Here is a 15,034-nt window from a genome sequence, read left to right on the forward strand (position 1 = left end):
ATCTCCTGTATTCAAATACACTTAATTTACTCTGACAGGGTGATCTTTTCAATGAGCATTGGCTAGGAAAATGTCAATGTTCTGTCATTTTCTTTATTTCACTCACCCATCATTATAAACAATGGAACACATTACTTAAATACATCTAAGTAGCTATACCTATAGTGATAAGACCATCATGACATATACACATATGCACCATTCTCTTAATTTCTAACATAGGTTACTAAAAACACAAAATAAATACAATTTGTTGTTAGCTAACAGTATCAACATAACACCTTCCTCGATAATCTTGAGTAATTTTTTTGGGGGGTGGGGTACCATAAGGTTAGTTACTTTACCTCTCCATGTCCAGCTTTACTCAGAATAATAGTACAAAAGTTAGGCCATCTCGACATGTTTATGGGCACCATTTATTCCCTAGAAATCACGAGGATAGAGCTCAATTACAAACAATGTTATATTTCCACCCATAAAAATGCAGAACTATATGTAACATAATATCCATTAATCACTAAGTGTTTTAATCTTGGAAGTAACTTCCTCTCAAAAGCATGATACATGTCTCCCACACATAATAAATATAAAACCGGACAGTGAGTGAAGGAAACAATGTAAAAAGATGCTGCAGGAGTGACTAGTCAGGCATACTAAAAAGATCTGGCATTGTCCTAACAGTAGCCATATGCTTTAGGCTGGTTACCAGTCTGTTTCTGCAGTCAAGGCAACATTGTTGCCTAGCTAGCCAAACAAGACAGTGACAAAGCAGTAACAGACTGACACACTGTGTTGCTGTTCGACACAAGTTATTTTAGCACAATTAAAATATATTTGCATGATTCTGCTGAGTGATAGCACTGTAAACAAATAATGTCTTGGCATTGTCAGAGTAGAAATCTCTGGCAATGTCATCAAAAAACAGATAATGCATGACAAGAGTTAGTGTTTGCAAGTACAGTTGAGGTCAGAAGTTTACATACACTGCAGTTTTTCACAATTCCTGACATTTAATCCTAGTAAAAATTCCCTGTTTTAGGTCAGTTAGGATCACCACTTTATTTTAAGAATGTGAAATGTCAGAATAATAGTAGAGAGAATGATTTATTTCAGCTTTTATTTCTTTCATCACATTCCCAGTGGGTCAGAAGTTTACATACACTCAATTAGTATTTGGTAGCATTGCCTTTAACTTGGGTCAAACGTTTCAGGTAGCCTCCCACAAGCTTGCCACAATAAGTTGGGTGAATTTTGGCCCATTCCTCCAGACAGCTGGTGTAACCGAGTCAGGTTTGTAGGCCTCCTTGCTCGCACACGCTTTTCAGTTCTGCCCACAAATGTTCTATAGGATTGAGGTCAGGGCTTTGTGATGGCCACTCCAATACCTTTACTTTGTTGTCCTTAAGCCTTTTTTCCACAACGTTGGAAGTATGCTTGGGGTCATTGTCCATTTGGAAGACCCATTTGTGACCAAGCTTTAACTTCCTGACTGATGTCTTGAGATATTGCTTCAATATATCCACATACCTTTCCTTCCTCATGATGCCATCTATTTTGTGAAGTGCACCAGTCCCTCCTGCAGCAAAGCACCCCCACAGCATGATGCTGCCACCTCTGTGCTTCACGGTTGGGATGGTGTTCTTCGGCTTGCAAGCCTTCCCCTTTTTCCTCCAAACATAACGATGGTCATTATGGCCAAACAGTTATATTTTTGTTTCATCAGACCAGAGGACATTGCTCCAAAAAGTACAATCTTTGTCCCCATGTGCAGTTGCAAACCGTAGTCTGGCTTTTCTATGGCGGTTTTGGAGCAGTGGCTTCTTCCTTGCTGAGCGGCCTTTCAGGTTAAGTCGATATAGTACTCATTTTACTGTGGATATAGATACTTTTGTACCCGTTTCCTCCAGCATTTTCACAAGGTCCTTTGCTGTTGTGCTGGGATTGATTTTAACTTTTCACCCCAAAGTACGTTAATCTCTAGGAGACAGAACGCGTCTCCTTCCTGAGCGGTATGACGGCTGCGTGGTCCCATGGTGTTTATACTTGCGTACTATTGTTTGCACAGATGAACATGGTACCTTCAGGCGTTTGGAAATTGCTCCCAAGGATGAACTAGACTTGTGGAGGTCTACCATTTTTTCTTCTGAGGTCTTGGCTGATTCCTTTTGATTTTCCCATGATGTCAAGCAAAGAGGCACTGAGTTTGAAGGTAGGCCTTGAAATACATCCACAGGTACACTTCCAATTGACTCAAATGATGTCAATTAGCCTATCAGAAGCTTCTAAAGCCATGACATTTTTTTTTACCAAGCTGTTTAAAAGGCACAGTCAACTTAGTGTATGTAAACTTCTGACCCACTGGAATTGTGATACAGTGAATTATTGGTCTGTAAACAATTGTTGGAAAAATGACTTGTGTCATGCACAAAGTAGATGTCCTAACCGACTTGCCAAAACTATAGTTTGTTAACAAGAAATGTGTGGAGTGGTTCAAAAACTAGTTTTAATGACGCCAACCTAAGTGTATGTAAACTTCCGACTTCAACTGTATATTTGAAATTATAAATCTGTGGGAGAAACCTCAGAACAACTTAAAGACCAACAACAAGGTTGTCCTATTTTTCCCTCCTGTGAAAACAGACACCAAAATAAAAAGAAACCCTAAGACAAACACCTACATAATTTTCAGCCTTGTTTGCAGTTAAATAATGTGGGGATCAAGTGTCTTTCATCCCTTCTTTCACTCGCTGCGTTCTTTGGGCTCTCTGTATTTCCATTGGATGTAGTCAAAGATATCCTTCTCACTGTCCACCATCAGAGGCTCCCCAGCCATACCTACAACCACAGAAACAGACATTAACTACCTTTGCTGTTTAAAAGTCACTTTAAACAGTTGGCTAACCCAACAGTTAATGACGGAGAGATGGATACGTTGCTGAATTTCAGTAAATAAGATACAGGTGCCTAATACAAAACCAACCTCTAGACACTTGGATCTTAAGGATTCACTGCATGCCTTCCGAAAGTATTCACTGGCCTACATACAATACCTCATAATGTCAAAGTGGAATTATGTATTTACAAATCAAATTTCAAAATGAAAAGCTGAAATGTCTTGAGTTAACAAGTATTCAACCCCTTTGTTATGGCAAGCCTAAATAATACGTTCAGGAGTTAAAATGTGCTTAACAAGTCACATAATAAATTGCATGGATTCACTCTGCGTGCAATAGTGCTTAACATAATTTTTGAATGACTACCTCATCTCTGTACCCCACACATACAGATAATTGTAAGGTCGCTCAGTCGAGCAGTACATTTCATACACAGATTCAACCAAAGACCAGGGAGGTTTTACAATGCTTCGTAAAGAAGGGCACCTATTGGTAGATTGGTAAAAATAAAATAAAGCAGACATTGAATATCCCTTTGAGCAGGGTGAAGTTATTAATGACACTTTGGATGGTGTATCAATACACCCAGTCACTACAAAGATACAGGCGTCCTTTCCTAATTCAGTTGCCGGAGAGGAAGGAAACCACTCAGGGATTTCACCATGAGGCCAATGGTGACTTTAGAACAGTTAGAGTTAAAATGGCTGTGATAGGAGAAAACTGAGGATGGATCAACAACATTGTAGTTACTCCACGACACTAACTTAAATGACAGAGTGAAAAGAAGGAAGCCTGTACATAATAACAAATATTCCAAAACATGCATCCAGTTTTCAGTAAGACACTAAAGTAAAACTGCAAAAAAATTGTTTAAGAAATGAACTATGTCCCAAATACAAAGCATTATTTTTGGAGGAAATCCAACACATCACCGAGTACCACTTCATATTTTCAAGCATGGTGGTGATTGCATCATGTTATTGGTATGCTTTTCATCGGCAAGGACTAGGGAGTTTTTATAAAAAGAAACGGAAAAGCTAAGCACATGCAAAATTCTAGAAGAAAACCTGGTTCAGTCTGTTTCCAACAGACACTGGGAGACAAATGTACCTTTCAGCAGGACAATAACCTAAAACACAAGGCCAAATATACACTGGAGTTGCTTACCAAGAAGACAGTAAATGTTCCTGAGTGGCCTAGTTACAGTTTTGACTAAAATCGGCTTTAAAATCTTTGGAAAGACTTGAAAATGGCTGTCTAGCAATGATCAACAACCAACTTTTTGACAGAGTTTGAAGAATTTAAAATAGAATGTGCAAATATTGTACAATCCAGGTGTACAAAGCTCTTGGAGACTTACCCAGAAAGACTCACAGCTGTAATTGCTGCCAAAGATGATTCTAACATGTACTGACTCAGGGGCGTGTATACTTAAGTAAATTAGATATTTCTGTATTTCATTTCTTCACCGAGGTCCATAGAGCCGCACAAAATTGTTTATATTTCCTCGCCGTCAAAATGTGCAAATATTTGCCAATTGTTTTTAGATTATATCTAGATTCCATTTTTTTTTACTCAAAACGTGAGCCACATTTTATCGGCTCGCATCCCGTATGTTTGACACCCCTGGTCTAGGAATAGGGGCAAGGGGTTGATTTGACTGCTGATCTTTCAGCATGACTCACCAGTGACCCCCACTGGCCGGATGGTGTACTCGTTGAGGGTGAAGCCTTTCTCCAGAGCATGAGTTCTCATGTTCTTATTGAAGATGTCACTGCCAGTGAAATACAGCACACCACAGTAATACTGGTCCTTAGGAATTAACCTGCAGTGAGATAAGGGAAATTGTATTTCTGTTATAGCAAGGTGAACGAAAAGATAATCAAATGTCGTTGAAAGTGCTCCATCTGACCATCCTCCAGGCAACAGAGTCATCAGAACCACATGTGATGAGGTGCATTTGTGGAGGTAACTAGCCAATTAGCTACCAACCTGATATCAATGCGTCTGTGAAGATATTCCTCCTCGTCTTCATCATTCTGCTGCAGCTGGCAGACTCCCTAGAGACATATCATATCAATGACCAGGTGGTTGCGGGGTAGGAGACATTCCTAGCTAAATAAAGATTGAATAGATCAACTTTCTGACTGATTAGACTAATTCTGCTGACAGACCTCAGAGAGAGCAACGATCACAAAAATAACCTGTGAGCCATCTGCTTCAACGGTTGCTTCCAATTTAGTGAAGTACAGACCCTTGCTGCACAAAATACATCACCAATGACAACATAAAACATCTTAGTTACTAGACAGATTAAGCAACATTCCTTGCAGCTAGCTAGCCACAAGCAGTACTCACCATGAATTTGGTGTCTCCTTTGGACAGTGTGTCTGTAATGAACCCAATGGATTCAAAATGCTCCACCACGGCATGGAGAAGTTTGGGCTGGAAGAGGAAGAGCAAAGAAAGGATGTTATGAGCATATGCAAGTCATAAGAGGTCTCTTCTGTTGAATGCAATGCCTTTGGACTGTCATTAATGCATGCACTAAACCAGAGCATCATGTTATCCATAGCAAATAACAATGTATTCATATTTAGACTAGTAAACTGTTAAGCACTTAAATGGAGATTGCACTAAGGAGTCAACTGTACCTTAGTATCAGTGGTGGTCAGTGCCGTTTAAGATGAGGGAGGACGCTCATTTCTTTAATGAGCTTGGCCTTTTTTCTATTACAGCATATTGGATGACTGTCATTCATATTCCATTCACCCAGTTTAACGTCGACAGGTTTATGTTACTACATGATACTGAAATGTTCCCTATACCCATCATGAGGTTGCTACAACCTAGCATAGGAATTCAACATAGGTGCACACAGGTTGAGAGAAATATTTGGAGTGACAGACAGTGACACATTCAATACCGCCTTGCACACTCTTGCCTGCATCTAGCTGACATAGGGTGTAATCATTAGTCCAACAGTTGCAAATGAGAGTTTCTATTGGACAAATTAATGTATGTTTATCCCCGTTTCGTTCCATTTGCTTCCGTTTAAGATTTTTTTTCCCAACAGAATCAGCAGAATGAATACACTGCTGATCACACGCAAACAGTTCACTTTCATAGCCACATACAAACAGCTCATTGTATTCCTTCTCGCATCTACACGCACTCCTCCTCTCACCTTTTCCCTTCGCTTGTGGACTTCAATGCACAACACATTAGCTGTCTGTGACCAAGCCAAACCTTCATACACTACCAAAAGTATGTGGACACCTGCTCGTCGAACATCTCATTCCATAATCATGGGAATTAATATGGAGTTGGTCCCCCCTTTGCTGCTATAACAGCCTTCACTTCTGATAAGGCTTTCCACTAGATGTTGGAACATTGCTGCGGGGACATTCTTCCATTCAGCCTTCAAGAGCATTAGTGAGGTCGGGAACTTATGTTGGGCGATTAGGCCTGGCTCGCAGTCAGCGTTCCAATTAATCCCAAAGGTGTTCGATGGGGTTGAGGTCAGGGCTCTTTGCAGGCCAGTCAAGTTCTTCCACACCGATCTTGACAAACCATTTCTGTATGGACTTCGCTTTGTGCACGGGGCATTGTCATGCTGAAACAGGAAAGGGCCTTCCCCAAACTGTTGCCACAAAGTTGGAAGCACAGAATCGTATAGAATGTAATTGTTTGCTGTAGCGTTAAGATTTCTCTTCACTGGAACTAAGCTCGAACCATGAAAAACAGCCCCAGACCATTATTCCTCCTCCACAAAACTTTACAGTAGGCACTATGCATTCCCCTGGCATCCGCCAAACCTTTGAGTCAACTACTCACCACATTTGATGCACTGCAGTGCTAGCTAGCTGTAGCTTATGCTTCAGTACTAGATCCATTCTCTGATCCTTTGATTGGGTGGACAACATGTCAGTTCATGCTGCAAGACCTCTGATAGGTTGGAGGATGTCCTCCAGAAGTTGTCATAATTACTGTGTAAGTCTATGGAAGGGGCAGAGAACCATGAGCATCCTAGGTTTTGTATTGAAGTCAATGTACCCAGAGGAGGACGGAAGCTAGCTGTCCTCCGGCTACACCATGGTTCTACCCTACAGAGTGCTGTTGAGGCTACTGCAGACTTTCATTACATTTTAATCAATTATTTGGTGACGTGAATATATTTTGTATAGTTTTATCTAAAAAGGATAACTTTAAAATGTTTCACTATTTTTATTAAATTCACTGAGGAGGATGGTTCTCCCCTTCCTCCTCTGAGGAGCCTCCAATGCTTAGTATATGCTAAATCAATATAATGCCAAAGCAGCAGTTGGCATTGTGGAGTTTGGTAGTTACCTGTTTCTCATCCACAGAGGTGTAGTTTGGGTGGGTCAGCAAGATATCAATATCCCCACTGGATTCAGCACCTGCAGGAGGGAATGCAGGAACAGATCAATAATTAAGAAATGACCTCAAAGAAGAAGAAGAAAATCACATGCATAAAAATCGGTCTTCCCAGTGCAATCACTTCCTTGATCATACATGAAAATTGCACATGTAAACAGTACACACAGAGTTAGTAATAGTAAAAACCACCAAGTACATGGTGGACTCCCCTCTCCTGTAGCTTCCACAGATTGTCCCAATGTACTCAGTATCCACCAACTCCAGCTCCTGCAGAATGAGAGTCTGGACAAACACACAAGAAGCGTAAGACAGCGGTAAGAGTAAATACATGCCATTCTAACCACTTCAAAAAATGCAATCAGAATTGTTTTCTCTCACAATAGTAATTTCACCTCACCTCCATCTTCGTCATCTCAGCTCGTGGAATCCTCTTCTCAAACTCCTCAAAGTACCTACAGCGGGCACAGAGCAGCGTCACCCACAAGCCACCAAGCATGCAAAGGAAACTTACATTGGAATGTATGAGTCACCAACCAATGATGCACATAGAACATTAGCAAAACACTTACATTGGTGCATGCAGACTGAGCAACTGACATAGGAAATCCATACTTACTTGAGTCCAATCTGCTGATGATGATTGAGCTTGTGTTCAATTTTCTTCAAATCTAAAAATCACAACAGTGTTAATGTAGTCTAATAACAATTGAAGTTCCTTTTGAAATTGTATGGCATTCCTACATATCCTCAACCCCTTTACCATATGCACTGCAGGCTACTCTGGTATATTCTTCTAAATGTAAAAAATAGCTTTAAAAGTTGGGCAAACCTTCCAGAGTCTTCACTCCCTCATCAAAGAACTTTCTGGCAGCAGCAGGACTAGTGGAGGAGGAAGAAATAGTTAACTGCTCAGGTGTCTTAAATAATGACTGGAACAAAATCATGCAGAACGGTAGCTCTCCACCCAGGGGCTAGGTTCAGGGATTGGGTTTAACAAACAATACAGAAGACATACCCAATACCAGTGACTCTTGTAAGGAAATTGATGGAGGAGCTGGTGTCATCATTACGAATCTGGGAAGATAAACACAATCCATTAGCCTGCATCAAACTGAGTGAAATTAATAATATAATAATCATCTTTAAAAGGTTATTTGTGCATTTTGTATTGTGGTCACAGGGGACAAAGAAGTGAGACGGCAGAGTTCACTGTCCTTGCATCCCTCAAACACTCACCTTTTCCAACTTCTTAAGTGTTCCTGTTTGTAAAAACTCATCTATCTTCTTAGCGATCTCTTTTCCAACTCCATCCTATTTAAAATAGATTAACACAATAGAAAGTATAATGATGTATTGTTATGGTACTTCACCAGTGAGCATTGGCTGTAATCAGATGAGCTTTCAAGTCAATCAACTACAATTGACCACCGCTCTAACAGCACTGTACTGTCTGTGACATCTGTTTCTCTCTCATCACTTATGCCCTCACCAGTTTCTTGGCCTCTTCCCCATTTTTGATCTTCTGGGGGTACTTGGAGATCACTGAAGCTGCTTTCCTGAAGAGCACAGTGGCACAACACAGATAAAGTTATTTACAGTAATTGAGGGAGTAAACGGGGCATAAACAAAAAAAAGATGTTTGTATGGAGCCAGACAAATAACTTATACAGATGCCTGTTGTGAAGGGACACTCATCCCTCACTACACTACACTACACTACCTCTTACCTGTAGGCATTGTACTTGTGTATAGCTCTGTTGACATTCCTCTCATAGTTGGCCAATTCTGGGAGAGAAAGAAACAGATACAATAGCACACTCACTCACAGGCTTCGCATATGGAAGAAACAAACTCTAACAGATAATATTGGAGATTAACAGGCTATTAACCATGAGCATCACACATGCTCACATTCTATGTCACCAATGACAGGCTGTGCAAAGGTTTTTTAAATGTGTGACGAGTTTGACACAGCCAGCATCATACACACACAGCTAACGTTACAAGGACGACTAGGGGTTAGATTTTAAAGATCGAACTAAAAGCTCAATCTAGCTACCATACTACTAGCAAGTTTGCATTCGTGTTTCATTGCTAGCTAGTAAAAAGCTATCAATATTACGTTGCGATATTTGGTTGCAAATGAAGATAGCTAGCAAAGAAGCTAGCTAGCTAACCTATCAATTATGAGCTAGCCAGCTGTCGTTAGCTAGTTAGCACGCCTCTTGGCTTACCGGTAAGAAAGTCTGTTATTCCCTCGTTTGGGGATTCCTGTGGCGCTTTCCTTTTACTCATCTCTGTATTCAAGCTTTCCAAAAGTATATTGTATTCTTATTTTACTTGCTTACAAGTAGTGTAGCCAAAACAGCCTTTGCAGCCTGCTAGCTATTATTAACAGGGGTAGCCGAACAATGACGTCCACTACAAGAGGGCAGGGCGTGCGTGACACGTCACAGAAATCGCAAGCGATGCATCGCCTAGGTCTTCTTCTTCTTCTTCTTCTTCTTCTTCTTCTTCTTCTTCTTCTTCTTCTTCTTCTTCTTCTTCTTCTTCTTCTTCTTCTTCTTCTTCTTCTTCTTCTTCTTCTTCTTCTTCTTCTTCTTCTTCTTCTTCTTCTTCTTCTTCTTCTTCTTCTTCTTCTTCTTCTTCTTCTTCTTCTTCTTCTTCTTCTTCTTCTTCTTCTTCTTCTTCTTCTTCTTCTTCTTCTTCTTCTTCTTCTTCTTCTTCTTCTTCTTCTTCTTCTTCTTCTTCTTCTTCTTCTTCTTCTTCTTCTTCTTCTTCTTCTTTCTTCTTCTTCTTCTTCTTCTTCTTCTTTCTTCTTCTTCTTCTTCTTCTTCTTCTTCTTCTTCTTCTTCTTCTTCTTCTTCTTCTTCTTCTTCTTCTTTCTTCTTCTTCTTCTTCTTCTTCTTCTTCTTCTTCTTCTTCTTCTTCTTCTTCTTCTTCTTCTTCTTCTTCTTCTTCTTCTTCTTCTTCTTCTTCTTCTTCTTCTTCTTCTTCTTCTTCTTCTTCTTCTTCTTCTTCTTCTTCTTCTTCTTCTTCTTCTTCTTCTTCTTCTTCTTCTTCTTCTTCTTCTTCTTCTTCTTCTTCTTCTTCTTCTTCTTCTTCTTCTTCTTCTTCTTCTTCTTCTTCTTCTTCTTCTTCTTCTTCTTCTTCTTCTTCTTCTTCTTCTTCTTCTTCTTCTTCTTCTTCTTCTTCTTCTTCTTCTTCTTCTTCTTCTTCTTCTTCTTCTTTTGTGGGTTTTATGGCGGACTACAACCCAAAATGTTGTATTGCCGCCACCAAATGGACGGGTTGAAAAAAAAAAAAAGGTTAAAAGAAAATCCATGTGATAGGGAAACTAACTTAATCTACCCAAATAAAAATTGTACATTAACAAAATAAAAACTCCCGCTGCTTCCTAATTTCAAATGTCAATATCTCCCTTCTCAGACTCTAGGGCCTGAGAGGGTGGTACGGCTTAACTCCTCCGCCGAGAAATCGTTCAGTCCCAGGAACCGCTCCGCCGCACCCACAATGATTTCTATCTTCCTGGACCTTCTCTCCACCTTGGAAGTGCCATTAAATCACCATAGCTATAAAGGCCACAAAGTACACCTTCTTAAACTTTAAAATGTCAGGGTCCTGCTGGTGAAAAGCAACCCCTGCAGCCTGCAGTGAAGGCCTATCCACCACCATGGACTCTTCAGGAGCACCATTCAAACCTTCAACCCTCTTAACAGCTGCTGCATATTAAATGCTCTGGGCAGCCCTGACTTTGGCCACCTCATTCTCTTTCCGCCTTGTCAGGCAATCGAAAGATGTTTAAGAGAGGAATTAAGAATTTAGTTTCAGCGTCCTATTAGATTGTGTGTGCATCAAGGATAAAAAGTGCACTAATAATTATAGGACGATATGTACCGAGCCGGCTTTTCCTCCTGCAAAAGTATACTGGAATTCAACATTTAAAAACATTAATTGGAATGCGTTATGGAATTTAAATAAAAAGTATTGTCACTAACAAAGTCTGGGCAGCGTCTTTTAAAAGGATTCACTTAATTTATCCAGGTACTGTCAAGATTTACAATTGATATTGATGAAAAGTGTGTGTTTTGTCAAATTGAGAATGAAACTAAGTAATTTATTGGACAGACCTTGAGAGCAGGATTAACTCGGCAAGGGGGCATCAGAAATGACTAAGGGGGCACAATGGAAAATAATCGATAGTACAATACACACAATGTATTTGCAGCCACGCACAGCTGTCTTGCCGCAATAATACAGGCTACTGCACCGCTTTACAAACATGGACAATTCATAACCTGCTCGAGAAATTGCAAGTTATGACAACGCTACACAGCTACATGCACAATACCCATCAATCCAATGCAACACAGTTGCTAATTACCGTAATAACACTTCCCCGTGCCAATACAATGCATTTCCAATCGCGGAAAGCAAACAATAATGTACAATGCACTACCATGACTTATCCGTACAATGCAGCTTGGATGCAGATAACAAGTGTATTCCCACAAGAGTACCGTATTACGCTGCGTATGATAACAGAGAAATTAGTATTCAATAGCAACGAGTTGTTTATGGCAACACTATAGCTACATCGTTACTCAACCATTGGTCAAGGTCTGCCCACCCTCAATGTAATTCAAAGCACCTCTTTTACCATATAAAACAACCAGATTATATTATAAACCAAACATTTCCAACTCAATCACATCACAGAAATCAAGCAGTAGACTTGGCAGCAACGCCAATAAAGAAAATCACGTTTACGACTATTTCTGACATTTGCCACACATTTCCAAAAGTTAGCAAATAACAAAATAATACAAGCCCAGCCAGGCTGCCTGTTCTTACCCAGATTCAAAAGAGTTACACGCCTTAATGCTGTTTTGAACCTCCTCAGCAGTCTCTCGTTCCACTCCCCACGGAATTTGCTTGTAGGATCCCTCTCAAATGCCAGTTGAATCAGCCGCTCTTTCCTCCTGTGCGACATGCTTCGTCTGTGCTCACTGAATACGTTTTTCAATGTTGAAAAAATAGTTCTCGCAAATTGTCGTGGATGCTCCGAATGTTAATCCGAGCTTCAATGCCATCATCACCAGCAGTGGTTTCACTTTTTCCACACCACATCCATAAAGGTTTCATTCTCTGGGTGCAAGGCACACAGAGCCTCAACAAGTTAGCTGTTTCGTTCGTTAAATGTTCCTGATATTTCTCCCAGTACAGCATCCAGAGTGCTGAAAATTTTTACTCACTCTCATTATCCTTTTCTTGCTGGCCCACTTGTTTCGACCACATATTCTTTCAGATTACTACTCTTTGCCGTTTGCTTGGAACAGGGGTGTCCAAGTGTGCTTGTATTTCTCCCATAACTCATCAAACTGCATCTGCCTTGCAGGAATATTCCAGTCACTCTCTGCTTTTGAACCACGCGCTACAAAATGCCCGTTTTCTCCCACAGTACAGGCGGGTAGGGTATTTCCCCAGACAAACCTGCGCTGGCTCCTCATCACCGAGGTCGTCAGGCACTAATGGAGGCGGCGGTGCTGCTGCTAGGTTCGGTCTTGGCGGCTGCAGGCCCCTCCTCGGGTTGGTTACCTCCTATGTCACCAGGCTGCAAGATGGTTGCGCAGGTGCCTTTGCTGCTGGGCTCGGAAAACACCTTGTCCGGAGAAGACAAGGTGAGCGCTACCATCAGTCCTGTGTCATGCCAACAGTAAAGCATCCTGAGACCATTCATGTGTGGGGTTGCTTCTCAGCCAAGGGAGTGGGCTCACTCGCAATTTTGCCTAAGAACACAGCCATGAATAAAGAATGGTACCAACACATCCTCCGAGAGCAACTTCTCCCAACCATCCAAGAACAGTTTGGTGACGACCAATGCCCTTTCCAGCATGATGGAGCACCTTGCCATAAGGCAAAAGTGATAACTAAGTGGCTCGGGGAACAAAACATCGACATTTTGGGTCCATGGCCAGGAAACTCCCCAGACCTTAATCCCATTGAGAACTTGGGGTCGATCCTTAAGAGGCGTGTGGACAAACAAAAAACTACAAATTCTGACAAACTCCAAGCATTGGTTATGCAACAATGGGCTGCCATCAGTCAGGATGTGGCCCAGAAGTTAATTGACAGCATGCCAGGGCGGATTGCAGAGGTCTTGAAAAAGAAGGGTCAACACTGCAAATATTGACTCTTTGCATAAACTTAATGTAATTGTCAATAAAAGCCTTTGACACTTATGGAATGCTTGTAATTATACTTCAGTATACCATAGTAACATCTAACAAAAATATATCATAACACTGAAGCAGCGAACTTTGTGAAGACCAATATTTGTGTCATTCTCAAAACTTTTGACCACGACTGTACAGTGCATTCGGAAAGTCTTCAGGTCCCTTGACTTTTTCCACATTTTGTTACATTACAGCCTTATTCAAAAATTGATTAAATATCCCCCCCTGTTTTTGACAAAGCAAAAACAGGTTTTTAGAAATGTTTGCAAATGTATAAAAAAACAACTGAATAGCACATTTACATAAGTATTCAGACCATTTACTCAGTACTTTGTTGAAGCACCTTTGGCAGCAATTACAGCCTTGAGTCTTCTTTGGTATGATGCTACAAGCTTGGCACACCTGTATTTGGGGAGTTTCTCCCATTCTTCACTGCAGATCCTCTCAAGCTCTGTCAGGTTGGATGGGGAGCGTCACTGCACAGCTATTTTCATGTCTCTCCAGAGATGTTCGTTCGGGTTCAAGTCCGGGCTCTGGCTGGGCCAATCAAGGACATTGAGACTTGTCCCGAAGCCACTCCTGCGTTGTCTTGGCTGTGTGCTCAGGGTCGTTGTCCTGTTGGAAGGTGAACCATCGCCCCAGTCTGAGGTCCTGAGCAGGTTTTCATCAAGGATCTCTCTGTACTTTGCTCCGTTAATCTTTGCCTCGATACCGACTAATCTCCCAGTCCCTGCCTCAGAAAAACATCCCCACAGCATGATGCTGCCACCACCATGCTTGACCGTAGGGATGGTGCCAGGTTTCCTCCAGACGTGACACTTGGCATTCAGGCCAAATAGTTCAATAATGGTTTCATCAGACCAGATAATATTTTTTATCATGGTCTGAGAGTCCTTTAGGTGCCTTTTGGCAAACTCCAAGCGGGCTGTGATGTGCCTTTTACTGAGGAGTGGCTTCCGTCTGGCCACTCTAACATAAAGGCCTGATTGGTGGAGTGCTGCAGAGATGGTTGTGTTTCTGGAAGGTTCTCCCATCTCCACAGAGGAACTCTGGAGCTCTGTCAGAATTACCATCAGGTTCTTGGTCACCCCCCTGACCAAGGCCCTTCTCCCCCGATTGCTCAGTTTGGACAGGCGGCCAGCTCTAGGAAGAGTCTTGGTGGTTCCAAACTTCTTCCATTTAAGAATGATGGAGGACACTGTGTTCTTGGGGACCTTCAATGCTGCAGAAATGTTTTGGTACCCTTCCCCAGATCTGTGCCTCGACACAATCCTGTCTCGGAGCTCTACGGATAATTCCTTCGACCTCATGGCTTGTTTTTTTCTGACATGTACTGTCAACTGTGGGACCTTATATAGACAGGTGTGTGCCTTTCCAAATCATGTCCAATCAATTGAATTTACCACAGGTGGACTCCAATCAAGTTGTAGAAACAGCTCAAGGAAGATCAATGGAAACAGGATGCACCTGAGCTCAATTTCGAGTCTCATAGCAAAGGGTCTG

At 41.4% G+C, this 15,034-nt stretch overlaps 1 protein-coding gene across 2 annotated transcripts; it reads right to left on the reverse strand.

Moving 5' to 3' along the window:
• Positions 1-2,480: 2,480 nt before the first annotated feature.
• On the reverse strand, positions 2,481-12,818 carry polb (polymerase (DNA directed), beta). 2 transcript variants are annotated; one of them, XM_041901257.2, is made up of 14 exons: positions 12,150-12,818; positions 9,023-9,080; positions 8,785-8,851; positions 8,532-8,606; positions 8,311-8,369; positions 8,125-8,174; positions 7,912-7,963; positions 7,693-7,747; positions 7,505-7,577; positions 7,245-7,315; positions 5,253-5,339; positions 4,887-4,954; positions 4,580-4,719; positions 2,481-2,835 (listed from the first exon to the last, which is right to left on the reverse strand). In XM_041901257.2, the coding sequence occupies exons 1-14, from the start codon at positions 12,286-12,288 to the stop codon at positions 2,741-2,743; spliced, it is 1,089 nt and encodes a 362-aa protein (XP_041757191.1). In that variant the 5' UTR covers positions 12,289-12,818; the 3' UTR covers positions 2,481-2,740. The 2 variants fall into 2 exon arrangements, with proteins under 2 accessions (XP_041757191.1, XP_041757192.1); XM_041901258.2 differs by lacking the exon at positions 12,150-12,818 and adding an exon at positions 9,530-9,743.
• Between the last annotated feature and the right edge of the window lie 2,216 nt (positions 12,819-15,034).

The sequence above is a fragment of the Coregonus clupeaformis genome, chromosome 16 (genome assembly GCF_020615455.1).
Source record: "Coregonus clupeaformis isolate EN_2021a chromosome 16, ASM2061545v1, whole genome shotgun sequence".
Classification (NCBI taxonomy): Eukaryota; Metazoa; Chordata; class Actinopteri; order Salmoniformes; family Salmonidae; genus Coregonus; species Coregonus clupeaformis.